At 44.0% G+C, this 27453-nt stretch overlaps 1 protein-coding gene across 4 annotated transcripts in view; it reads left to right on the top strand.

The window, feature by feature from the left end:
• Nucleotides 1–27453, top strand: part of SULF1 (sulfatase 1) — a 189381-nt gene that overhangs the window by 92557 nt on the left and 69371 nt on the right. For all 4 annotated transcript variants that reach the window (XM_077270635.1, XM_077270633.1, XM_077270636.1 and 1 more), the window contains 3 exons: nucleotides 1639–1869; nucleotides 3593–3832; nucleotides 9051–9202. In XM_077270635.1, coding sequence (XP_077126750.1) covers nucleotides 1710–1869; nucleotides 3593–3832; nucleotides 9051–9202 — 552 coding nt within the window. In that variant the 5' untranslated portion in view covers nucleotides 1639–1709. Of the gene's footprint in view, nucleotides 1–1638; nucleotides 1870–3592; nucleotides 3833–9050; nucleotides 9203–27453 lie in introns of those variants that run through there.

Genomic DNA, 27453 nt, shown 5'->3' with positions numbered 1-27453 from the left:
GACGACATACTCCTAGAACTCATATCAGTGAACCCCTCAAACCCGAAACTTCCCCCGGATTCCCAAGCCATGCCGCAGAAGAAGACCCCAAGTTTGAACCCCCCGATCCCCATAGCGCCGCCAGATCTCTAAGCCCATGCATGATAAGCCCTAACCCCCCCCCGACTCCCCCCATAAATACATCCCTATTAACACTGACAGAGGGAGCTAACACAGGGGTACATGAAAGAAAAGGATTGTTCTCACCTAGCTGCCCGAGCACTGTGGACCCGGCAGCCGAAGATCCTGAAGCCAGACGTACGTGCTCCTCTCCTGAGCTCTCCATCCGTTGGTCCCCGGGTAAGTCAGACAGCCGACTGTCCTGTGACACCCCATCCGAAGGTGCAGGGTCCCTTGCTGCTGACGCCGCCGCTGTGAAGATGCCTGAGCCAGCGTAACACTGCCTGTGCTGGGAAGTGCTCCTATCTGCAGCTGTGACATGGCCAGACCCCCTGGATGGACTCAGCCCTGGACTGTGCTGGCTAGAGGAAATCGGCCCTCCAGCTCCCTGCCCCGTCCCAGGCAGAGCGCTGCTGACAGGGCCAGCAGAACGCCGCCCGTTAGATGCCACACGCCGAGAGGCCTGGGAATAAGGCCCCCGTCTCCTGGAAGCGCCCGCTCCTCCGCGCCAAGCAGGCTCACCTGACCTGGCACACCCGCCGCTCCTGGTCCCGACACCTGGTGAGTCGCACGCGCCGAGGAGGCCGACACTTCCCCCTGCTGCAGGCCCCGCTGTGCTGCTGGATTCCTCCCGGCTCTGCCGCGGGCCGCTACTGCACCGCCACTCGCGTCTCCTGACGGAGGGTCCCTAGAGGGGCTCCTGATACGGCGCCGGGCCCAAGGAGTGATGTCGGGGCTCAAGCGCGCCGGAGGCCTGAACCTCCGCGGCCGGCGTCCCTCTGCAGGTACCTGGGCTGGTCCCATCACCGCTCCATCCAGAAAGCTGCTGATGGACTGCTGCAGCCATTCGGTGCCCTGAGTGCTGGCCTGTTCGCGCAGTCTGTGCAATAAGGCCTCCACATCCATCACTGGGGATTGATTTCAGCCACCGCCGGACCAGCAGGTGAGCGTGGCAGTTGCTGAGGTGAAATTGTCAGTTTCTTATCCAAATCACCCCCTCAGTAAGCTCCCCCTGCTTGCTCCTCTCTGACTCATCCGGCCTTTCCTTTATAGAAAACCGCAGGGGTAAAAAACGCAGCAAATCCGCAAGAAAACCACAGCAAAAACGCACAAAAAAACGCTGCGAAACCACACAAAAAAAACGCAGGTGCGTTTTCTGCCAGGAGAGACAGTCCACACCAGAAATTCCTAAGCCTAATCCGCAGCGTGTGCACATAGCCTAAATCTATACAATACCCAGTCCCATGCTCATATTTACCAATACAAACATTGTATGTAACTCTCTACAGATGGTTTCCAGCCTGCGTACAAATATTCAACTTTCCCCTCCCATGGCTGATCCTATTCCCCTAGCTAATCACTGGAGATAATTATTTATTAGCTTGACCTGGTGGGGATCATTTGTGTCACATCCTAATGCATGGAAATTTATGCTGGTTTAAATGGCGGAAAAATGACTTTTTAATAATTGTGTCTCAGCTGCAGATTGTCTACAAATAGAAGAAGCTACAGCATCATCTGCTCCCATTGCACCAGTCTGCCGGTCTACAATGAAGTATTACTGCTTTGCACTCCTCGTCGTGCTCCTGCCAGCAAGCTATTGTAAAGCTGTGAAAGCGCCCAAATTTAGAGGACGGATCGCACCAGATAGGAGAAATATTAGGCCGAATATTATTCTTGTCCTCACAGATGACCAGGATGTGGAATTAGGTGAGCAGTCTTTATATTTTATTTTTTATATTAGTTAGATCTTTGCAAACCACTGAGGCTAATCTGAATAGTACTTGCAAAAATGACCTGATTTAGGAAGTATTTACGGTAACTATTATCCAGTGGAAGTATTAACTTAACATATTGGGCATGGTATATGCTTAGTGATGAAAGGACGTCTGGCCCTTTCCTTTCTGTGTTGTATGATTAATAATGACAATAAAATGTAGGATATCAAAAATATTCTGCTTTTTAAGGGCTCGTTCAAATGACCGTAAAAATCGGACAAGTGCTAATGGTGTGTAATGGGACAGTGGTGATCAACTTTTTTTTTTTTCAACCCGATTTGGTATAGAAAAAAAAATAGCAGTACGATGTGTAAATCGGTTGACTCGCCAATTCACATCTATGGGTGCGTGGAAATCATCAGACTGCACTTGGATGACATCTGAGTCCAGACCGATTTCCGCGGACTCACAGAATGGAGAGGATGGAGACTTTTTTTTTTTTTTTCTCCATCTACTCCTCAGTGTGCCTCAATTTTCACATCTATGAGAATCAAATCACACTATTCTGACACTCTAATCAGAGTGTGATCAGAGTGTCATTAGCATAATCAACCCGATTCTCTCGGATGAGAGAATCAACGGTCGTGTGACCCTAGCCTAAATCAGAATGTCTGCACCACAAAATTCCCAACATCGTCTACAAAAGTGCCTTCATACTATGGAGTCTGATAGTCTCCGTGCACTGCCACACAGCCTCTTTGATTTATTGATCAATCACTAATAACATTTGAAAAAACTCGTTAATTTCTATGTAAAGCTACAGTACTTTGCTCTTGACATGATCAGTGCTTTGAGCGTGGTAAAAAAAAGTGCTTGTCACTTCCTTGTAGCGGATCCTGATGGAGTCCCCTCCAAACTAGGCACTGTCCAAAATCAAAAGGCCACAAAAACACTTCAGGACTAAAAAAACAAACTCCCAAATCTCTTTAAAATCACTCCAGGATAAGAAACTCCGCCAAAAGCAGATTCCACTTTAAAAATGTGTTATTTTCAAATTTCTTAAAAAAACTATGTGAAACTAGTTTTATAGGTATATTGTGTAGTATATGTGCTGGTTTTCAGGGCTTGCTCACACTGGCAAGTAGCAAATGACCCTCTGCTGCGAGCGTGATCCGAGTGTCATTGTTCTGTGATCTGATTCTCTCACATGTGAGAATCTGATCACAGGTGCGGAGAAGATGAAGAACTTGATCTCTCCATCTTCTCCATTGTGTGAGCCACTCTATATCAGAGTGCAGTTGGATGACATCAGAGTGCAATCCAATTTTTTTTTTTTTTTTTTTGCACGCACCCATAGACTTGTATGGTTGCATGCCATCCGGTATACACTGCCAGTTATAGCATGCAGCAATTTTTTTTCTGATGCCAACTCTGCATCATGAGAAAATAATTGCTAGTCGGCACTACTCCATAGTACAACATTGGATAGCGCTCACCTGAGTTATATGTTGGCTACTCGCCACTGTCAGCCATCCCTCATAGTGCATGCAAATGGTGTATAAATACTTGCCCAAGAACTGAGATCCAGTGTCATTATTTTGCCTCGTTTGCTGAATGTATATTAAGTCTATTGATTAAACGGAATGACTAAAAAATATTACGCTGCCTTACAAACATATGTCTTGTACATTAGCAAAGAGTATTATTTATTTCAGGATCGTTGCAGGTGATGAACAAAACCAGAAAAATCATGGAAGAAGGAGGTGCACATTTTGTCAATGCTTTTGTGACCACTCCAATGTGTTGTCCATCACGTTCGTCTATGTTAACTGGGAAATATGTCCACAACCACAACATTTATACAAACAACGAAAACTGCTCCTCTCCTTCTTGGCAAGCCATACATGAACCTCGCAGCTTTGCTGTGTATCTAAATAATACAGGATACAGAACGGGTGAGTACTATTTCTAACTGATGACTTTTAAGACCCATCAGTGCAGGCTCCACTGTAGTGTGCAGACTGGTAGAGATGAGCGGATCTTGTGAAAATTTTTCCTCAAAATTCGATTTGCTTCAAATAAATCTCAGCAATACTTCTCTCAAAAAAATACAAATGAGAGCTAAAACAAACCACGCTGACCTTATGAGCTTACACTCTACAGGTGAGAGAGTGAGGACCCCGCTGACCTTGTGAGCTTACACACTACTGGTGAGAAAGAGAGAGAGTGAGGACCCTACTGATCATAAGAACATTTGGAGCGCCCCCAGACGCAGGGCAATGGGGTACTCGGTACCGGGTCCCTCTGTCTCGGTTCTGGGGATGTCACGATGGCCCGACCCGGTCCGTGGCCCTGCTAAGGGGCGTCCAATTAAAGGTGTAGGTGGTGGTGGTTTAGGTCGCGGTAAATAACGAGGACACAAGGTTGCAGTCTCTTTACCTTTTACTGTAGACTTCGGCATCCACAATCCAGAGCACTGCTAACAGGGCTTGCTGAGACCGGCCGGTCCGAAGGCACATCCAGAGTTCCCTTTGCAGGTGGAAATCAGTAGCCTTCCTACTTGCGCCTGTGTGTTGTAGTACCTCCCTGCTGAGCACCACGGGATAGTCCTCACAACTCTTGTATCTGTTTCTGATGTTCTCTCTCTCCGTCCACCAGTTTGGATAGGACGCACCCGTATGACGGGGGTAGGCCTGGAGCTATTTTATAGGGACCTTAGAGACGCCCCTCTCCCACAATTTGCCTCCGTTGTCTGCTTAGGTGAAAAGGTGAGACAGCCAACCTAAAGTCAACTGCCCTGCCGTGATTGAAGTAAAGCGTAGAGCCAGTACTCCCTCGGTTTTCCGGCCACCGGCTACGCGCCTCAGAAGGATGTTGCCACGATCTCGGGGCACGACTCCTCCCAGTATTATCTCCTTTGTTGCTGTGATCTCGTTTCTCACTTCTCCACAATATACTTCGCTTCTTGTCCTTTCTTAAGATACCGCCGCAATGAAGTGCAGGCGTGGTTCCGTAACAATCTGTCTCTTGCTAGGCCTCTGTCAGGATCCCACCCCTGACAGGGACCCCCCTGAATCTTTCCCCGCAACACCCTCTCACTGGATGTTGCCTGGGCAAAACCCAGTCAGCTTTCTCACTAACTTCCTATACAGCCCCCAGTTTTACTAGAGTGTGAGGAGTGGCCTAATACATAGAACCTTTTGCTCCCTCTGGTGGCCGGAGTGTGAAGTGTAATGTGTGAATGTGATACCTGGTCAGGTGAACTCCTTTAGTACAATCAGACGTATCATCACTCACCTTAGCGGCAGAGCGACAATACTGCACGACCAGGACTCTGGGGCGCTGCACTTACACACTACAGACGAGATAGGAAACACAATTACCATAAATCTCAGCAATACTGGAATACTCTCAAAAAAATACAAATGGGAGAGAGAACAAACCCCACTGACTATAAGAGCTTACACTCTACAGGTGAGAGAGAGAGAGGACCCCACTGACCTTATGACCTTACACACTACAGGTGAGAGAGTGAGGACCCGCTGACTTTATGAGCTTATACACTACAGGGGTGAGGGAGAGAGCGAGAGTGAGGACCCTACTCATCATAAGATCTTACACTCTACAGATGAGATAGGAAACATGCTGACCATAAGAGCTTACGCCTTACTGTCATGAGTGAGGACTCCACTGACCTTATGAGCTTACACACTACAGGTGAGAGAGAGTGAGGACCCCGCTGACCTTATGAGTAGGGTTGAGCGAAACGGGTCGTTAATTTTCATAAGTCGCCGACTTTTGGCAAAGTCGGCGTCTCATGAAACCCGACCCGATCCCTGTGCGGGGTCGGCCATGCGGTACGCGATCTTGGCGCCAAAGTCGCGTTTTGTATGACGCGTTTAGCGCCATTTTTTCAGCCAATGAATGAGCGTGGGCAGAGTGATGACATAGGTCTTAGGGGAGTGAACGCCTATTGTCATGTTATCGCTTGTGCGCAGCAGGGAGTTGGAATGTGCAATACGAAATTGAGAGAAAGAGAAAAAAAAAAAAAAATTCCTTCATTGGGTTTCGTGTTTCGGCCGAAACCGGACTTTTCACGGTGGTCGGCCGATTTCACTCGACTCGACTTTTAAGACAGTCGGGTTTCACAAAACCCGACTCGACCCTAAAAAACTAAAGGTCGCTCAACCCTACTTATGAGCTTACACACTACAGGTGAGAGAGAGTGAGGACCCTGCTGACCTTATGAGCTTACACAATACATAAGAGGGGAGCGAGGATCCTGCCAACTAAAAAAGGTTACAATCTAGACGAGAGAGGACCCCACTGACCATAAGAGCTTACACACTACAAGAGAGAGTGAGGACCCCGCTGACCTCATGAGCTTACACACTACAGGTGAGCGAGAGAGAGGACCCTGCTCACCATAAGAACTTACACTCTACAGATGAGATAGGAATAAAAGAGAGAGTTGTTTTTTTTTTTGTTTTGTTTTTTTTTTGTGGACCACGAATCATATCTCAAAGTGATTGAATTCGTATGGAACCGGATATATAGGGAATTTCCTCTCTAACTCGCTCCTCCACGAATTCATCCTCTCATTTCTACTATTAAGGATGTTTGTAGATCAAATTGGAGCACAGACGTATATGATTAGAACCATAAATAAACAATATGGTGATAAAATTGCACAGTATAGTGGATTTGTGTCCTCAATCCCTAATAATCATCGCTGCCGGTGTCTAAGAGAGAGCCCCTTTGGGGCCCCAGGTTAGATTGGCCTTCCTTTTCCCATGAGAGGTAAGTTGGGGGTTCTATGTGAACTTTAGACTGTGCTCTGCAATCACAAGATGCGGGAGAGCAGTGACTCAACATGGGGTCAGCTATGGATCAAGGCCTTTCTATTTTTTGCATGGGCCCTCCGCTCCTCTGTATACACCTTTAAATGCAGTTCTATAGGTCTACAGCAAATGTTATGAACTTTTTTTTTTGTCTACACTGTGTTTCTAAAAAATTTTTCATACATTTTAATAAAAAAATAAATATACCGCTAATGATTAATTTGCAGTTGTTAGTATTCATTAAGACCTCTTGTGGACCCGCACAGCTTGCCAGCAAAATACTTTTCTCATTGTCTCAGTCTTGTCCTGAACTTTGAACCCATCACAGAGCTCCCATTCTTAAAGAGATAGCATTCATCAGAAAAATCTGCATTCTGTCACGGATGCATCAATGGCTCCCTTGGTACAATAATGCAATGGGCATTTAATAGGTTTCAAAGTATTTTCAGCTCTGAATAAAAACGGAAATTCCATGTTAATTGGAAAGAGATTTAGTAAAATTAATCCAGCCTGCATTATAATCATGTTGTTGTTTTTATGGATTGTATCTAAAATATTTACCAGTAAATCAGGGATTAGTTTTTTTGTTTCCAAGTAGTTGAATATATGTTTTTTTTTTTTTTTAAATGTAGTGGAGCAGATTTATAGCTTTTTTTTTTTTTTTTTTTTTTTACAGACTATGCAATGGTTAAAGGGGTTTGTCAAGATTTTATGGGTGCTATCCAACATAAACTTTTATAGCATGTTAATTAAATGTCTGTTTAGTGGTGTCATGAATGCAAAACTTGTAACTCAAGAAATCGCCGAAAGTGAAAAAAGATGCCACAAAACCTGCAGTGTTTGTAGGACACTAACTATTTTCCTGTTGACTGACAGGTAAAATACGGTAATTTTGGGGGGAGGCTTTTTTGCCTAAAAAGAAAAAAATCCCCCCCCAAAAAAGAGAAACACTTTTGGCATTATCATTTATTTTGTTTTCCTTTGCATCTCGGAGAATAACAAAAGCTGGAATAAGACACATCTGTTGTGGCAGTTCTTAATTCACTTTTTGGCATCACACACAGGCATGTTTACAAGTGAGCAGACAACTTTTATCCACTTTGGCTGAAAAACACAACTTCAATTTCATCCTAATTCCCAATCTATTTAATGCCATAATCTAAAAATTCCCTATCCTTCCCTAACCAAATTATCTAACTTCTCTCATATTTTCTTTTCTACAACTTCCTATTTGATGACTTTTTGTTTGAGAATCACCAGTGCATGCTGGGATAGTCAAAGAAGCATTCTCACGGGGCAGAGGCTGCGGTCACTGCCACTGTCTCTGCCCTCTCCCTGAAATGAAGCGTCATCAGTGACGCTCACTTCAGGGTCTGGGCTAGTCCCTGCGCCATGTGCACTGTGTGATGTGCACAATGACAGTGCGCTCTCGTCTTCTCAGATCAGCAGTAACGACCCTGCGGCAGAGTTCACTGTTAGTGCGCATTGTGAAAATACCTGGCGCGCAGAGACCAAAGCCATCCCTGCAAGTGACGTTATTTGTTAGGGCGGCACTGTTCCCTGCAAGACGGGTATTCGTCTTACAACACACACTAACAGTGTACATCACACAGGGACTAGCTCAGCCCCTGAAATGAGGGTCACTTATGATGCTTTTTCATGGAGACGGCATGGGTTGTGGCAGTGGTCGCAACCTCTGCTCCCTGATAACACTTCATTTGAGTATCCCAGCATGCACTAGGATTCTCAATGTAATCCAAAGTTGTGAGAAGGAAAAAAAAAAAAAAAAGAAAACCAGTGTAATTAGGGAAGGATAGGGAATTTTTAATTCAAGTATATTAGAATATAGTTTAGATTATGGAAATAAGTAGATGGGGATTTAGGAGGCAAATTAGGTTGTATTTCGGACCACCCTTTAAATTTGTGCTAGACATTAATTGGATAAACTTAAGCATTATTTAAATTTATATATATTTTTTATAAATACTTTTGGCAGAAGGTGACCTCTATCAATCTGCTAAATGCATCAGATGATGCTAGGACTGATAGAGCCACTGGCACATTTCATAGTCTGGATCAGGAAATATTTGGCAACATGAAGCATTTATTTTCTGATTTTCCCATGCCAAGTGGCAGAAATACAACTTTTGTGGCATGCAGTGGGTAATCGGACTGTAGTTAGAATAAGTCATTGATGTGGAATTTGTATGTTCTACTTCTGACCTTTTTGATTATATTTTATTACTAGAACATTTGCAAAATGTGCATGATGCCTCGTGTGCTGAATTCCCATCAAGCATTTTTGATCTATTATTTTCATTGTTTTATTCAGCATTTTTTGGAAAATACCTCAATGAGTACAATGGAAGCTATATACCCCCGGGCTGGAGAGAGTGGCTGGGACTGGTGAAGAACTCCAGATTTTATAACTACACAATCTGCAGGAATGGATACAAAGAAAAGCATGGATTTGATTATGAGAAGGTATTTTCTTTTCTAATTACTAGTCCTAATATTATAGCAGTTGATTGTTTCTGACACCAGCGAAGAAGCTCAGAAGACCTTATTCCGAGATGTTCCTGTAGGACGCGTGCTCTGATACATGAATAGCTACTTTTGCTTTCGTGACTGATAAAATCCTGAAGCAGTGAAAGTATGCCAGGAATTTACAAGTGGAAACTACTGGCCTATAATTTAAATCTTCCAAATTTCCTTGTTTGAGTAATTCTTTGAAGTAACCAATGAATAATTTAATGATCGCTGTTAGTAATCTGCAACTTTATATTTTCATTAAAAAATACTTTTCCATTTAGGTTAAGTATAGATGATCAGCGTGACCCAGAGTAATCAACAAGGCAAACGCTCTATTAATATACTAATGCCAGCCATGGACCATCGCGAAAACAAAGCCCACTTTTTCAGACCCCTAGTGGAAAAACAGCTGTATAGACATTAAGTAACTGTTAATAACTGTGCAATTCTGCATAATAAGGATTTCTGATTATTTCACTAGGAGGATAATCACTGTTGATGTTGCATGACGCTGAAGATCTTAGATCTGTACTTCTCAAACTGTGAGGCAATGTAATTAGTGTCAATCCATTTTTGACGAAGAGCAGTTTAGTAGGCAGTGGTGAAAGAAGTGATCAGAAGCTGGACAGGCCTTTGTGTGGGTGCACCCATCTCTGATTTAGCAGCAAGTTTGACACCTTCAAGGACATTGCAGGACACGTGTTCTTTGTGTAACGTGCATCTCCTTCACATGGATTGAAAACATCCTTTCAACGCAAACAATTACTGATGTTACCAAAATGGTGTACGCCGTTCACCAGGGCCGGACTGGGACTAAAATTCAGCCCTAACATTTGAAGTTACACAGGCCCACTTGTCACATGGTAACTGTATAATATCTTTGTACACTTGTAGGTTACTAGAAGTGAGGGGAGTGTAACATGACTATATAACATATGACCAAGCTGTAATGCTGGATACAGCTGTGATTATATTGTTTTAGTTGCAATACCAAGAAAAGCCGCTACTTTACCTACATAACTGGATCTCGTAGATCATGAAGGGATTGAGAAGACCAAAGGCTATGGAACCTCATTCTGATGCTCCATAAACTTTGCCTACAGCCACTTTTGGTTCCGCTGCGCAGCACGAGACCTGGTGACTCTGAAGAGCGGTGACATCAGTAACGTCACCGCTCTTCAGATATTCCGGGTCTTGCACTGAGCTCGGCGACTGTGAAGAACAGTATTGTTCACCGCTCTTCAGAGTCGCTGGATCTCGCCAGGTCTGGGCTAGTAGTGGGGATGTCTGATAGACACCTCTCCATTACATACACCAGGGATGATAGCAGCTGACATTACGCAGCTGACATCAACCCTAAAAATCATTACACATACCAGAATTAAATGCTTTGGCGGCTGGGAAAAGCAGTAGAGTTAGCACTATTCCCAGGCGTCGGGTGCTAACTACAACTGTCATCATCCTTGCCTGGTCTCCCTGCAAAGCATTTCTGCTGTATTTACATGATCTCAGGCCACTAAACGAGTGTGATCGACAATAGTGAAGTCGTTCGCTTGTTTCCCGGCCTCTTTACACCAACTGAGAAAGAATGAAGGGAACAGAACAATTACAATTAGATCAATCTGTCCCCATACAGTATCATGTTATCAGCAGCACAACTACAGTTTACACCGGCGATGTCCTGCTGAGAACAAGGATTTCTGTTCCCACATAAACAATCCAATCACTCGATGAATAGGCAGAATTTTGCTTGTTTAGTATAATACACCCCATAGTCCTCCATATATTATAATGTACACCTCAGTCCTCCATATAGTGTAATATACTCCTCAGTCCTCTATATAGTATAAGGTACTCCTCAGTCCTCCATATAGTATAATACACTCCTCAGTCCTCCATATAGTATTATACACTCCACATAGTCCTCCATATAGTATAATACACTAATCATAGACCTCCATATATTAAAATACACTGCAATTCCTCCATATAGTATAACACTCCTCAGTCCTCCAAATAGTATAATACATTCCTCAGTCCTCCAAATAGTATAATACATTCCTCATAGTGCTCCATATAGTATAATGCCCCGCAATTGTCATCCATGTAGTACAATTCACTTCCCATAGTATAATGCACCCCATAGTTCTTCATATAGTATAATGTATTCCCCATAGTCCTCGATACAGTATAATGCAGCCCACATATAGTATAATGATGCCACCCCAGAGTATAATGCAGCCACCCCACAGAATATATTGTAGCCCCCTGAGTATAATGTAACCCCCTAGAGAATATAATGCAGCCCCCTCATATAGTATAATGCAGCCCCTGCATATATAATATATGGTAGCCCCCTCATAGAGCATAATGCAGCCCCCCATAGAATATAATGTAGCCCCTCCATAGAATGTAATACAGCCCTCCCCCATAGAATGTAATGCAGCCAGCCACCCATAGAATGTAATGCAGCCAGCCACCCATAGAATGTAATGCAGCCAGCCACCCATATAATGTAATGTAGCACAGCCCCCATAGAATGTAATGCAGCACAGCCCCCATAGAATGTAATGCAGCACAGCCCCCATAGAATGTAATGCAGCACAGCCCCCATAGAATGTAATGCAGCACAGCCCCCATAGAATGTAATGCAGCACAGCCCCCATAGAATGTAATGCAGCCCCCCAATAGCCCCACAATCCAGTTATCACTCAGTGATATATTTAAAAAAAAAAAAAAAAAAAACACTCACCTCTCCCCGTTCCCAGCGCTGCTTCTGGCTCCGGTCTCAGCAGCTGCAGTCTGCCCGGTCACACAGCAGGTGCGCGATGATATGACGTCATCACGCACCCGAAGTGTCAGCGCCAGGCAGAGCGGGGAATGATGGGAGAGGGAGCGTCAGCAGACGCTCTCTCCTCAATCATTGCATTCAACTGTACCGGCGTCATAGACGCCGGTATAGTTGCGTGCAGCGCCGCTGGCGCGGCCCACAACTACCACCGGCCCTTCTGGCATTTGTCAGAACTGCCCGATGGCCAGTCCGGCCCTGCCGTTCACATTCTTATTTTGCCCCTTGTTTTCTTTTTGTTTCATTAGGTTCAATTTGCATGGTCCAGATGAAAAATGGCAGGTTATTATTAGGTCAACCAGCCGTCCATTAAGCACATGGACAGGACACTGACCCAAATGTACTCCCCTCCGAACCAGCAGTCTACTTCATGATTGTTAAAAAACTGCAAAGACTATGTTAAGTGTTGTGAATTAACTTTTTGGCTCCCTCTTGTGGTCACTAGTGATATGACTCTGGGATTGTCTTTCCTCAGTTTGGCACCCACCTGGGTCGTTAGTCCAGGGGTGTTGCTATATAAACTTCCTGAATTCTCAGTCTGGTGCCTGGCATCGTTGTAATCAGTTCCTTTCTGTTTGCTCCTGTCTGCTGGTCCTGGATCTTGCAAAATTAAGCTAAGTCCTGCTTCTTGGTTTTTTGGTTATTTGCATTGCTCTTATTTTTTGTCCAGCTTGTACTAAATGTGATTCCTGATTTTTGCTGGAAGCTCTAGGGGGCTGGTATTCTCCCCCCGGGCCGTTAGACGGTTCGGGGGTTCTTGAATATCCAGCGTGGAAATTTTGATAGGGTTTTTGCTGACCGTATAAGTCATCTTACTATATTCTGCTATTAGTCAGTGGGCCTCTCTTTGCTAAATATCTAGTTCATTCTTACGTTTGTCTTTTCTTCTTACCTCACCGTTATTATTTGTTGGGGGCTTGTATCCAACTTTTGGGGTCTTTTCTCTGGAGGCAAGAAAGGTCTATCTTTTCCCTTCTAGGGTTAGTTAGTTCTCCGGCTGGCGCGAGACGTCTAGAACCAACGTAGGCACGTTCCCCGGCTGCTGCTATTTGTGGTGCTAGGATTAGATATACGGTCAGCCCAGTTACCACTGCCCTATGAGCTGGTTTTTTGTGTTTGCAGACTTGGTATTCACTTTTGAGACCCTCTGCCATTGGGGTCATAACAGTATGCCAGGCCAAAATTGAATGTTTAATGCATTGCAGAAGTGGGATAATAAGAAAGGAAATTCTGAGTTTTTTTTTTTTTTTTCCTCTTTCTTCCTCCCCTTTACCTCTGAGTGGCTTGAGCTTGCTGCAGACATGAATGTCCAGACCTTGATTACAAGTGTAGATCAGCTTGCTGCTCGTGTGCAGGGCATTCAAGATTTAGTTACCAGTAGTCCAATGTCTGAACCTAAAATACCTATTCCTGAACTGTTCTCTGGAGACCGATTTAAGTTTAGGAATTTCAGGAATAATTGTAAATTGTTTCTATCTCTGAGACCCCGTTCATCTGGAGACTCAGCTCAGCAAGTTAAAATTGTTATCTCTTTCTTACGGGGCGACCCTCAGGATTGGGCTTTCTCGCTAGCGCCAGGAGATCCGGCATTGGCAAATATTGATGCGTTTTTTCTGGCGCTCGGATTGCTTTACGAGGAATCCAATCTTGAAATTCAGGCAGAAAAAGCCTTGCTGGCTATTTCTCAGGGCCAGGCTGAAGCTGAAGTGTATTGCCAAAAATGTCGGAAATGGTCCGTGCTTACTCAGTGGAATGAGTGTGCTCTGGCCGCAAATTTCAGAAATGGCCTTTCTGAAGCCATTAAGAATGTGATGGTGGGTTTCCCCATTCCTACAAGTCTGAATGATTCCATGGCGCTGGCTATTCAAATTGACCGGCGTTTGCGGGAGCGCAAAGCCGCTAATCCTCTGGTGGTGTTGTCTGAACAAACACCTGATTTAATGCAATGTGGTAGAATTCAGACTAGAAATGAACGGAAAAATCATAGACGTCAGAATGGGTTGTGTTTTTACTGTGGTGATTCTACACATGTTATATCAGCATGCTCTAAACGCCTAATAAGGGTTGTTAGTCCTGTCGCCATTGGTAATTTGCAACCTAAATTTATTTTGTCTGTGACTTTAATTTGCTCATTGTCCTCCTACCCTGTTATGGCGTTTGTGGATTCAGGTGCTGCCCTGAGTCTTATGGACCTGTCATTTGCCAAGCGCTGTGGTTTTGTTCTTGAGCCATTGGTAAATCCTATCCCTCTTAGAGGTATTGATGCTACGCCATTGGCGGAAAATAAACCGCAGTTTTGGACACAGGTAACCATGTGCATGACTCCTGAACATCGGGAGGTGATTCGTTTTCTTGTTCTGCATAAAATGCATGATTTGGTCGTTTTGGGTCTGCCATGGTTACAGACCCATAATCCAGTCTTGGATTGGAAGGCAATGTCTGTGTCAAGTTGGGGCTGTCAGGGAATTCATGGTGATTCCCCGCCGGTGTCTATTGCTTCCTCTACTCCTTCGGAAGTTCCTGAGTATTTGTCTGATTATCAGGATGTATTCAGCGAGTCCAGGTCCAGTGCTCTGCCACCTCATAGGGACTGTGACTGCGCTATAGATTTGATTCCAGGTAGTAAATTTCCTAAGGGAAGACTATTTAATCTGTCTGTACCTGAGCATGCCGCAATGCGTTCGTATATCAAGGAGTCTCTGGAGAAGGGGCATATCCGTCCATCCTCTTCCCCTCTTGGTGCGGGATTCTTTTTTGTGGCCAAGAAGGACAGATCTTTGAGACCTTGTATTGACTATCGGCTTCTGAATAAAATCACTGTTAAATTTCAGTATCCTTTGCCTCTGTTGTCGGACTTGTTTGCCCGGATTAAAGGTGCCAAGTGGTTCACCAAGATAGATCTTCATGGTGCGTATAACCTTGTGCGCATTAAGCAAGGAGATGAATGGAAAACTGCATTTAATACGCCCGAAGGTCATTTTGAGTACTTGGTGATGCCTTTTGGGCTCTCTACTGCTCCTTCAGTGTTTCAGTCCTTTATGCACGATATTTTCCGGAAGTATCTGGATAAATTTATGATTGTTTATCTGGATGATATTCTGGTTTTTTCTGATGATTGGGACTCGCATGTAGAGCAGGTCAGGATGGTGTTTCAGGTTTTGCATGAGAATGCTTTGTTTGTTAAGGGCTCAAAGTGTCTCTTTGGAGTACAGAAGGTTCCCTTTTTGGGTTTTATTTTTTCCCCTTCTGCGGTGGAGATGGACCCAGTCAAGGTCCGAGCTATTCATGATTGGACTCAACCCACGTCAGTTAAGAGTCTTCAGAAGTTCTTGGGTTTTGCTAACTTCTACCGTCGTTTTATCGCTAACTTTTCTAGCGTTGTTAAACCTTTGACGGATATGACCAAGAAAGGTTCAGATGTTTCTAACTGGGCTCCTGCAGCCGTGGAAGCTTTCCCAGAGTTGAAGCGCCGGTTTACTTCGGCGCCTGTTTTGTGCCAGCCTGATGTCTCACTTCCCTTTCAGGTTGAAGTGGATGCTTCTGAGATTGGGGCAGGGGCCGTTTTGTCGCAGAGAGGCCCTGGTTGCTCTGTAATGAGACCATGTGCTTTTTTCTCTAGGAAGTTTTCGCCTGCTGAGCGGAATTATGATGTTGGCAATCGGGAGTTGTTGGCCATGAAGTGGGCATTTGAGGAGTGGCGTCATTGGCTCGAGGGTGCTAAGCATCGTGTGGTGGTCTTGACTGATCACAAAAATCTGATGTATCTCGTGTCTGCTAAACGCCTGAATCCTAGACAGGCCCGTTGGTCATTGTTTTTCTCCCGTTTTGACTTTGTGGTCTCGTATTTACCAGGTTCAAAGAATGTGAAGGCTGATGCTCTTTCAAGGAGCTTTGTGCCTGACTCTCCTGGAGTCGCAGAACCAGTTGGTATTCTTAAAGAGGGAGTTATTTTGTCAGCCATTTCTCCGGATTTGCGACGTGTGTTGCAGAGATTTCAGGCTGGTAGACCTGACTCTTGTCCACCTGACAGACTGTTTGTTCCTGATAAGTGGACCAGCAGAGTCATTTCCGAGGTTCATTCCTCGGTGTTGGCAGGGCATCCGGGAATTTTTGGCACCAGAGATTTGGTGGCTAGGTCCTTTTGGTGGCCTTCCTTGTCGCGGGATGTGCGGTCTTTTGTGCAGTCCTGTGGGACTTGTGCTCGAGCTAAGCCTTGCTGTTCTCGTGCCAGCGGGTTGCTCTTGCCCTTGCCTGTCCCGAAGAGGCCTTGGACACACATTTCCATGGATTTCATTTCAGATCTTCCGGTGTCTCAGGGCATATCTGTCATCTGGGTGGTATGTGATCGCTTTTCCAAGATGGTCCATTTGGTATCTTTGCCTAAGCTGCCTTCCTCTTCCGATCTGGTTCCTTTGTTCTTTCAGAATGTGGTTCGTTTACACGGCATTCCTGAGAATATTGTGTCTGACAGAGGATCCCAGTTTGTTTCCAGGTTCTGGCGATCCTTTTGTGCTAAGATGGGCATTGATTTGTCGTTTTCGTCTGCCTTTCATCCTCAGACTAATGGACAAACGGAGCGAACTAATCAGACTCTGGAGGCTTATTTGAGGTGTTTTGTTTCTGCTGATCAGGATGATTGGGTGACCTTCTTGCCGTTGGCTGAGTTTGCCCTTAATAATCGGGCTAGTTCCGCTACTTTGGTTTCGCCATTTTTCTGCAACTCTGGTTTCCATCCTCGTTTTTCCTCGGGACATGTGGAGCCTTCTGACTGTCCTGGGGTAGATTCCGTGGTGGATAGGTTGCAGCAGATTTGGAATCATGTGGTGGACAACTTGAAGTTGTCACAGGAGAAGGCTCAGCGTTTTGCCAACCGCCGCCGCGGTGTGGGTCCCCGACTTCGTGTTGGGGATTTGGTATGGCTGTCTTCTCGATTTGTTCCTATGAAGGTCTCCTCTCCTAAATTTAAGCCTCACTTCATCGGTCCTTACAAGATATTGGAAATCCTTAATCTTGTGTCCTTTCGCTTGGATCTTCCGGTGTCGTTTGCCATTCACAACGTGTTCCATACGTCTTTGTTGCGGCGGTACGTTGTGCCTGTGGTTCCTTCTGTTGAGCCTCCTGCTCCGGTGTTGGTTGAGGGCGAGTTGGAGTATGTGGTGGAGAAGATCTTGGATTCTCGTCTCTCCAGGCGGAGGCTTCAGTATCTGGTCAAGTGGAAGGGCTATGGTCAGGAGGATAATTCCTGGGTGGTTGCCTCTGATGTGCATGCGGCCGATTTAGTTCGTGCCTTTCACGCTGCTCATCCTGATCACCCTGGTGGTCTTGGTGAGGGTTCGGTGACCCCTCCTTAAAGGGGGGGTACTGTTGTGAATTAGACTTTTTTGGCTCCCTCTTGTGGTCACTAGTGATATGACTCTGGGATTGTCTTTCCTCAGTTTGGCACCCACCTGGGTCGTTAGTCCAGGGGTGTTGCTATATAAACTTCCTGAATTCTCAGTCTGGTGCCTGGCATCGTTGTTATCAGTTCCTTTCTGTTTGCTCCTGTCTGCTGGTCCTGGATCTTGCAAAATTAAGCTAAGTCCTGCTTCTTGGTTTTTTGGTTATTTGCATTGCTCTTATTTTTTGTCCAGCTTGTACTAAATGTGATTCCTGATTTTTGCTGGAAGCTCTAGGGGGCTGGTATTCTCCCCCCGGGCCGTTAGACGGTTCGGGGGTTCTTGAATATCCAGCGTGGAAATTTTGATAGGGTTTTTGCTGACCGTATAAGTCATCTTACTATATTCTGCTATTAGTCAGTGGGCCTCTCTTTGCTAAATATCTAGTTCATTCTTACGTTTGTCTTTTCTTCTTACCTCACCGTTATTATTTGTTGGGGGCTTGTATCCAACTTTTGGGGTCTTTTCTCTGGAGGCAAGAAAGGTCTATCTTTTCCCTTCTAGGGTTAGTTAGTTCTCCGGCTGACGCGAGACGTCTAGAACCAACGTAGGCACGTTCCCCGGCTGCTGCTATTTGTGGTGCTAGGATTAGATATACGGTCAGCCCAGTTACCACTGCCCTATGAGCTGGTTTTTTGTGTTTGCAGACTTGGTATTCACTTTTGAGACCCTCTGCCATTGGGGTCATAACAGTTAAGTCAGTCCTAGATGTCCCAGTGTGAAAATCTAATTTGCATACCTTACTCCGCACTGGATTGGTATAATAGACCATTATAATATTCTTGAGATTTCCAGTTAGATAGGCATTAGTCAAACAATCCCACCTGAAGGAGGATAGCTTTCGCTGTTCGTTTAGGCAGGATTGACAGATTTTAAAGATGCATGGCCTTAAACTAGTGAATGGGAGCTGAGCTGCAGGACCCAACAATGGCCACTCCAGTGTACAGAGCTGTGATGTCCCGACTCTATACATTGCTCAGATTATGCCACCACAGGACCTGAAAACTGATGGTTGTGGCAGAATTGGTTGTCTGATCTCCACTGATATGATTTTTATGATCTATCCTAAGTTTACAAGTTTAACCTGTATATTTCACTCTTGGTTGAATGGTGCCCACATAGGGTTCTGCTCTGTTTAAATTATAGATGAATAACTCTGCACTCCAATAAATGGGAGATGTATTCTTGTGTAACCCAAAGTTATACCTATGTGTGATGTTTCTGTAACACTCCAGGTAACCGGTTGTTACAGTGGCATTGCTTTCCTCACGGGGAGAGTGATGCAATGCTTGGAAGCGAGGAAGGATCCCTTTAACAGGTAACCAACACATACACCACTGTTCTGACTCCAGGCCAGAAAGGGGGGCTCTGAACCTGGTTTCAGTGGAGCTTCCCTAGATATATATTCTGACCTGAGGGAGGAGTAAGTCAGTCTGTCAAAGATAGGGAAGGAGTTCAGATTGTGAGAGGAGAGAGAGGAAGCAGACCGAGTCTGTGAGAGGGAAGCTGGGGCCGTGCAGACCCATAGATCTGCAGCTCCTGGAAGGAGAGAGAACGGCGCTGCCAGTAGGAGACTGAAAGGGGAAGAGAAGCACAGGATAAGTGAAAGAGCTGGAGGGAAGCTGCGACTGAGCTTCCTCCACGCTGAAGCGCAGAATTCCGGTGGCCGGAAGACAGAGGTTGTGGGGGTAACTCTATGCCCCATGGCAGAAACTGGCGGACAGGAGATTGCAGGTCGCCTGTCCACCATTAACACCCGAAGGCACAGTAACAGAGAGAGCCTGGAGTCATCCTGAGAGACCCTGTAAAAAGGCTCGTGTTACCTGCTATGTGGGTAGTGTCCTACCAACAAGGGGGACAGCGAGAACATGAGGACCTTGTGTGAGGCCTTAGGCGGCAAGGGACTACAACACAGCACAGAAAGGAAGGCTTCCAACCCCACCTGGCTAGGGGGATTCCTGAGTCGCTTCCAAGCCGGCCGGACCATACCAGTACCTGTGATCTGGTACCCTGGACTGTGGCTGCCTTATACCAGTAAAGAGACTGCAACCTTGTGTCCTCTATTTCTTACTACACCATCTTTATCTACTACACCGGGAGCCCTGGGGACCCAGCTTCACCTGTGGGAAGCCATACCATCCCAGCTGCCATAACATCACCCCAGTAGACCCCTTTAAGTAGCATCGGTCATCCCTGACCAAATGCCACAGGTGGCGTCACGAACATTCTTATTCCTAAAAACCCCTTTAAAGACCTTTTTCTTTTAATTTGGATGACCAGGGCCACGGACCGGTTCACTGGCACCGTGACCACCCCTTTAATTATGACCGGACCCGGTACCGAACACACCTAGGTCCTAGCAGGGCGCTCCTTTTCATTCACAATTCTGGACCTTTGTCTGACCAAACGGATTGTGTCAGAATAGATGGAAAACGGATAAATGACTGTGATAAGCGATGCTGCAGCAGCTATGCCGTCTGTGACCTAATCACACTGGTCAGATGAAGGTTTGGAATTGTGGACAGAGTTGTCACACATATATACAACTTCGGATTGCACAAGGATGACCACATCTATCTCGCATATTGGATCGTAGAGTTATTCATCTCTGAGCTATTCTAAGTTAGTCATCAATATCTAAGTCTGGACAACCTTTTTAATATAGTGTAAAACCAAACAAGAATTTTTTCATGGAACTGAAAACATGTTGCCTTATTAAAAATTATTCAGTCCTGCAGGAACAATATATCTTTGTACTGTGTTGGCCAGTAAATGAAAAATTGAGAATCCTCAGTGGTTTATATCTATTTAATGGCTAAGGGCTCGCTCACCAGAGTGTATGCATCGGATGAATGCTATCTGATGTTTTATCGGATAGCATTCGGACCAATGTTGTTCTATGGGGCAATGCTGATCAGCATTATTTTTCTTATGCCAATTTGGATTGGTGCAAATGCGATGGCACCTGGCCTTTCACATCTATGGGTTCGTGGAAAACATCGAACTGCATTTGGATGAAATCCAAATGCTGTCCAATTTCCACAGTCATACAATAGGGAAGATGGAGAAATCTTCTCTTCACCTGTGCTACAAGAGAATCGGATCACACTAAGCTGACACTCTGATCAAATTCTGATCAGAGTTTGATCCGAGTTTCATTTACATAATTGATCTGATTCTCTTCCATGAGAGAATCAACACTCATGTGACATCGGCACAAATGAAACGATGGTAACAAATAGCAAGAGTTTGAGGCTACTTGGGTCTCCAGAGACCTAAGCAGTTTTGAAAGTTACCTACTTGTGACCATCTTTTTCCGTTATCCATTAAAAATTAACAAATGGGTAACGTTCAAAACTATTTAGGTCTAGGGAGACTCGACATAGCTTCAAATCTATGCTATTTGTTACCTTTTTTTTCAGTTATCCCTTAAAAGGTATCAATCAATGAGGACTCTCAATTTTTAATATTTTTCAGACCTGTAACGCACTTTTCTAGGTGGCAGACCATTATTTAAAATTGAGAATTTCCTAAAAACTATTGAAAAAGAAAAATAAAAACGTTTCAGCTGCCATTTCTAAGAAGCTGTTTGGATAACTTAATCTTTGCTATTGGTGTTGCTGTTTTACAATATTATGGCTTGTTCACACGCTGCGTTTTTGCCAAAGTACCAGCAAAGTGACCTGAGATTTCGGAAGTCTCATACACGTGCTGCTTACTTTTTTCTTTGCAGATATGAACCATCAAAGCATTTATCAAATCCGCATCATGTCATTTCTTTCAGCCTTTTTACAGTGTTTTTCATCCATTTAGATAAGCGGGAAAACAACGTAAGGAAAAACAAATTTAGAAAGTATATTTTTTTCCTGCTAACACTTTAGTATTTCTGGAAGATTTTTCTGCAGCAAAAAACAAATGTGTGCACATAACCAAAGATGAGGAGCAGGAGAAGAAAACCATATTACATAACAGTTTATATACAATGATCCAAATGTATAAACCTGAGAAGTCAGGAGTGGCCTGGAGAATATTTCGCCATATAATAACATCCAGAACAGATCTGTATGAGTGCTACTGACGTTAATGCTGACTTATAAATTACATTTCTCTTTGGAAGCTTTGACCTGACTTTGAAGTTATTCTCAGTTATCTCCCTTCCTCTGTTTATTTTACCAGATGTTGCTAAATCTTCGTCATACGTATCCATTTGGAATGTAATATTTTTAGTTTATTGTCGTGAATTCAGTTCATTTGCCTGTGAACGTCCTGATCTGTTATGACGCCTGATGGAGGGGAAAAAAAAAGTTTCATCCTGTGAAATTTCAGTCTTCAGTGAGGGGAGCGGCGCAACATGTGGTGTTCTTTGGTTCTGTAATGTTGGGATGGATGATGTTACCGGCTATTTCCATCTATAAAACTCATAAACAAGACCTGGACCTTTTTTGCTGTTTTTCATTATGCTTTGGAAAAAGTGTTTTGAGCTGTCAAATCTCAGGGTAGTACAATTGGAATAGACGTGGAGAAAAACTAACAAGGTTCTGGGAAGATTTTCGACATTTAGAATTTTCTGGTAACAAAAGCAAGTAATGAGTGCCAAGGTGACCTGCCCACAGCCCTGAGATTTCACAGAGCCGCTAACTGCTGTAAACCGTAAGCCTTTTCAATGTGATGACAGCATGCTGGGATTCCGTCAGCCAGTGACACAGATGTTCCAGTTACGGCATTTGACCCATGTAATGGGATTGCACATAAGATTACAAGCTTAGTGGTGCTCATCCCCTTAGGTCTTGGAAGATAAATGATTTGAAATTAATTCAGAATAACCTCCTTTTACTACTCTGTGATACGTTCTAATCGTCCTTTATTTTACTTTTATATGCACCTAATCTAATGGTATTTTAATCGATGGCCAGATCGCATTCTGTTTCATATCACCCTCTGTATTAGACACTTTTACTGTCCAGTTGTCTGTTTTCTAGCTGTGGATTTAAGTAGAGCAAAGGTATTAGGAACTTTACCACTACATAATGTAAAATGATATGATTGCGCTGGGTGGCATCTGTCTAGTTTTCAGGAATTTGTAGGGCACAGACATGGGAATACTGATGTATATCCTATGTGGGATCCTAATGGTCTGTGACATTGTAACATCAGGATAAGGTAGTATGCGATTTATAAATGTGCTTTACTTAAAGTGGTCGTCCAAAATACAAATTCATTTTTATCCTTAATCCCCACCAATTTAATACCATAATCTAAATTATTTTCTAATATACTTGAATTAAATATTCTCTCTTTCCTTACTAACATTTACAATTGAGAGTACTCAGTGGTTGATACCATCTTTTCAGTTCGCCATTAAAAAGGTAACAAATTGCAAGCTTTCGAGACTACTCAGGTCCCTTCATCAGGCATATACGAATACAAATTCTGAAGAATCACATATTTATGCACAATACAGCCCGGAAATAATGCCATAGATAAGACAGGTGACGTTAAGCAGAACTACCATTATGTGAGTGATAAACAGTTATGTCCATAAATATTGGAACAGTTCATAGATAAGGAGTGTGAATCTTTTTTTTTTTTTTTGCCCACTGGCTGACACGGTACCAAGATATAGATCTTTCCTGTATCCTTACTAACTACATTCTGTAACTGCTTTTCTTTTTTTTCCTACTTCCTTTTTTGATGCTGCTTTGATTGAGAATTCTCAGTGCATGGTGGGATACTGAAACAAAGCGCCATCAAAGGTCACTGACGCAGCCCCTGCGCTCTCCCTGAATTGAAGCATCATAAGTGACCTTCATTTCAGGTGCTTGGCTAGTCTCAGTGTAAGGCCGGGGTCACACTTGCGTGTGCAATGCAAGAAACTCGCACTAGTCTCTCGCATCCATACCTGGCACTGCCGCCGGCACTCGGGACCGGAGCGTTCAGCTGCATAGAAATAGATGCAGCTGAATGCTCCGGTCCCCAGTGCCGGCAGCTGTCGGGTATTGATGCGACTCGCATTGCACACGCAAGTGTGACCCCGGCCTAATGTGCCCAATGACAGCACGCTCAAATCTGTAGTATCGAGCCGGCAGTAGAGTCCACTGTCTGTTTCTTAGAACGCAAACTAACAGTGCACTCTGTTACTAGCTCATTACTGGTGATCTGATCATTGTGCGCATGGCGTAGGGACTAGCCCAGCCCTTGAAATGAAAGTCATTGATGACACTTCGTTTCAGGGAGGTGACATGGGCTGCAACATTGAGCACATTTTCTGCCACCTGATGATACTACTTTTGAGTGTTCCAGCATGCAGTGGGATTCTCAAATGGAGAGTTATCAAAAAAAGTAGGGGAAAAAAAAGAAAATACGTTAGTGAGTGAGGTATAGGGAATTTTTAATTTGCGTATATTAGAAAATAGTTTAGATTATGACATTAAACAGGTGAGATTAGGGATGAAAATTATTTCACATTTTGGACCACCCCCTTAACTTGTCTTACTAAAGCCTGTAGTCAGTGACAGAAAGAATTAAAGAATATTTTACAATGGCACTACACATAACAATATTGGAGAGAATGTATTACTGTTGCAAAGTTTTGTACACACCATATAAAGTATGTGTTGAAGTTTTTTTTAATACGGTAAGTTTTTCTCCTCTTCTTGGCATTTTTTTTTCAAAAATAGTAAACTGGGCAGAGGTTAAGTGATGGGGACTGTGGCCCAAAATGTTCAGACAAATGTACAAATTCTAATGACTGATTAATGGCACAAAAATTAGCTTTTAAATCAAGAGAGTATTTGTTTTTTTGTTGTTATTATTATGGTATTTATTATTATCAATAAACTACAACTGACTTTTGTTTTAAAAGGGAGTTTCACCTATATTTTTAATTAATTAAAACCAGATGGAGATAAATATTTTTATCTAATCTTTTTTTTTTTATCACATTTTATTTTAGATTAAAAATTATTGGGCCAGCCATCTATTGAGCTTCTGTTATCAGTATTTAGAGAGAGTACCATAGATGTGCTTGGACTGATTGACTAGAGGATAGTTCTCTAGACTTTCTCAGACTTTCTCTCTAATCTGTGCGGAGGTCATTGTACATGGAAGAGGAGATATAGGGCCCATTCCCACTTGCGATCCATTCAGACAAGTGAAATCCGATAAATCAGATTGCAGTCGCCCCAAATCCCTTCCTTCCTTCCTTCCTTCCTTCCTTCCTTCCTTCCTTCCTTCCTTCCTTCCTTCCTTCCTTCCTTCCTTCCTTCCTTCCTTCCTTCCTTCCTTCCTTCCTTCCTTCCTTCCTTCCTTCCTTCCTTCCTTCCTTCCTCCCTCCCTTCCTCCCTTCCTCCCTCCCCTCCCTTCCCTCCCTTCCTCCGGAATCTTCCATTTACACTATAAAAATTATGTCGGCGAAATGTTGCGGACGTTTTAACACTATTTTCTCAACGTCCGTCGCTACGTCTCGACAACGCATTAGGACAGGACACTGCCGACATAAGTGTGAAAGAAGCCTTAAAGTCTTACAATATCTTTCTTCTCTGTTCGCTTGATGGAGGGGGAATGGATCAAAAGACCCCCAAAAAACGACCATAAAGTCCACAAATAATAATAAAATATAATCAATCTTTATTAAATGTACGGTAATATAGAAAACAGGTGAGGACACAGTGCCGCACTCGGCACAAAACACCGCACTATCGCATGACTGCACCAGGGGCGCACAGAGCCAGGGGACCATATCTGCTTATGCGTCAGTCAAATTATCAAAACCATTCCCTCCCCAATAGGGGGGTGTAGAAAAAATAGTGACTAGCATGTTATAATAAAGAGTTATATCTACACATATGTGGCATATGGAATCTAAACAAAATTCCGAATTGAGCAGAATATGTATATTACTTATAGTATGCAAAACTTATTGCCACCAGAGGCAGAGTTTCTAGCCATAGGGGAATGAAAATTATTACCTCTTAATAAAATGCAGCCGTCCCGGTTCCCAGGGTCTGTGCGCCCACTCCTTCAGGGGGCCCCCTGAAGCTATAAGCAGCTATGGTCCCCTGTGCGGTGTTATGTGCTGAGTGCGGCACTGTGTCCTCACCTGTTTTCTATATTATATTTAATAAAGATTGATTATATTTTATTATTATTTGTGGACTTTATGGTCGGTTTTTTGGGGTCTTTTGACCTATTCCCCCTCCTTTTGGCATTTAGCGACCGGTCCGTATGCTTTATCCAGTATTTTTATCAGCAGATACTTATCCTTATTTCTACCTTTAAATAATCATTTTATAGTTGGTAGTTATGCTGACTGAAGTCGTGATTTTGTTTATTCTGTTAGCTTGATGTGGACAACGTCTAAAACAGATGAACCAAACACATTTTTAGAGCAGAATCGGTGAACGTGCATTTGTATGAACACTTTTTACCAATCAGCCCATGTAAACGTGTTGGCAATTGCCCAGTGAACAAGAAAAATGCTCATTCATCAGGTGATCTGATGATTTATACTGGCACAACAACCCTTACCAGCCACACCTTCCCGGGTGTAAACAGGGCATGTGCTGTAGACAAAATGTAGCTGTATGGTCACAGAATGGACATTAACAATTACTCAAATTTTGTTAAAAATTAAAATTCCCCAGATTCGAGTTCAAAATGTTTTGTTTTATAATTCACTTTGCCATTTTATGGCATTGTAGAGTTGTAATAAACATAGGGTGAAAAAATGTGGTGAGCGCCAAGGTGAGTGTTATTTGTTTTTATTTTTACCCCTTCTCTGGCCCTCACAGCCATTTCGCTGGATTTGCACAAACCGAATCACAAAACTTGTATCCTAGGTAATCTTGAGATTTTTTTTCTATCAAAATTTGATGCAAATTCAACTTCGAGCTGATTGCTCAAATAAAGTATTTTGTATAGATGAATAATCCCTTTTTGTTAGTCCCATGAAAATGGGAAGATCTAAAAGGTATCCTCATTCCCTAGGTAACCTAATGCCAATGTACTATAAATGTTCAGTTTCCCTGCAGCGCCTCCACAGGGTGAATGAGGTATTACACAGATCTCATTAAAATCAATGGGCTGCCATGTAATGCATGGAGATGCTGAATATTTCACAGCAAGAGATGCCGTCTGCCCTGGCTTTTCTTTTGAAGAATTTGAAACTTTTTTTTTTTTTCCAAATTAGACCACCACTTTAAAATACCACATTACTAGACCATAGTCCTTATAGTGGTCACTATTTGGGCTTTAAATTATTATTGAAATAGTTTTTCTTTTCACTAATTGGATATCCTAAGGGTATGTTTCCACGGTCAGGAAACGCTGCTTGTTTGACGCTGCGCAGAGCTGCAGCGTCAAACAAGCAGCGTCCAGATGTTCCAGCATAGTGGAGGGGATTTTATGAAATCCCGTCTCCACTATGCGTGGAAACCCGCACTCGGCGGCCCTGCGACTCCGGACATGCTGCGCGTCTTTTCAGATCGCAGCATGTCCGTACACCTTGCGGGGACGCAGCGTCCCCGCAAGGCATATCACAGGGCCCTATGGCGAGGGGGGCGATGATCCCGGATGTGAAGAGTTAACACATCCGGCATGATCGTGTCCCAGGAAGGGGGCGGGGCTAAGCGCCGAGCGGCTTCGCCGCTGCGGCGATACCGCCGGCCATCCTGAACGTGGAGACATAGCCTTACAAAGACTCGGAAAAGTCCACACTTGGTAGAACATGAAGCTGAACACTGGACCTTTTTCTATTCCTGTTATTTGACCATGTAGTGAAGCTACGAGGTCTGGCCGTGTATCCAGTGTAAGGCTATGACTCCACGTTCAGGATGTCCGGCGGTATCGCCGCAGCGGCGAAGCCACTCGGCGCTAAGCCCCGCCCCCTTTCTGGGACGCGATCATGCCGGATGTGTTAACTC

This window comes from Ranitomeya variabilis, chromosome 6 (genome assembly GCF_051348905.1).
Source record: "Ranitomeya variabilis isolate aRanVar5 chromosome 6, aRanVar5.hap1, whole genome shotgun sequence".
In the NCBI taxonomy this organism is placed as follows: domain Eukaryota; kingdom Metazoa; phylum Chordata; class Amphibia; order Anura; family Dendrobatidae; genus Ranitomeya; species Ranitomeya variabilis.
The sequence above is the reverse complement of the archived record's forward strand: the minus strand, read 5'-3'. Positions and strand labels throughout refer to the sequence as shown.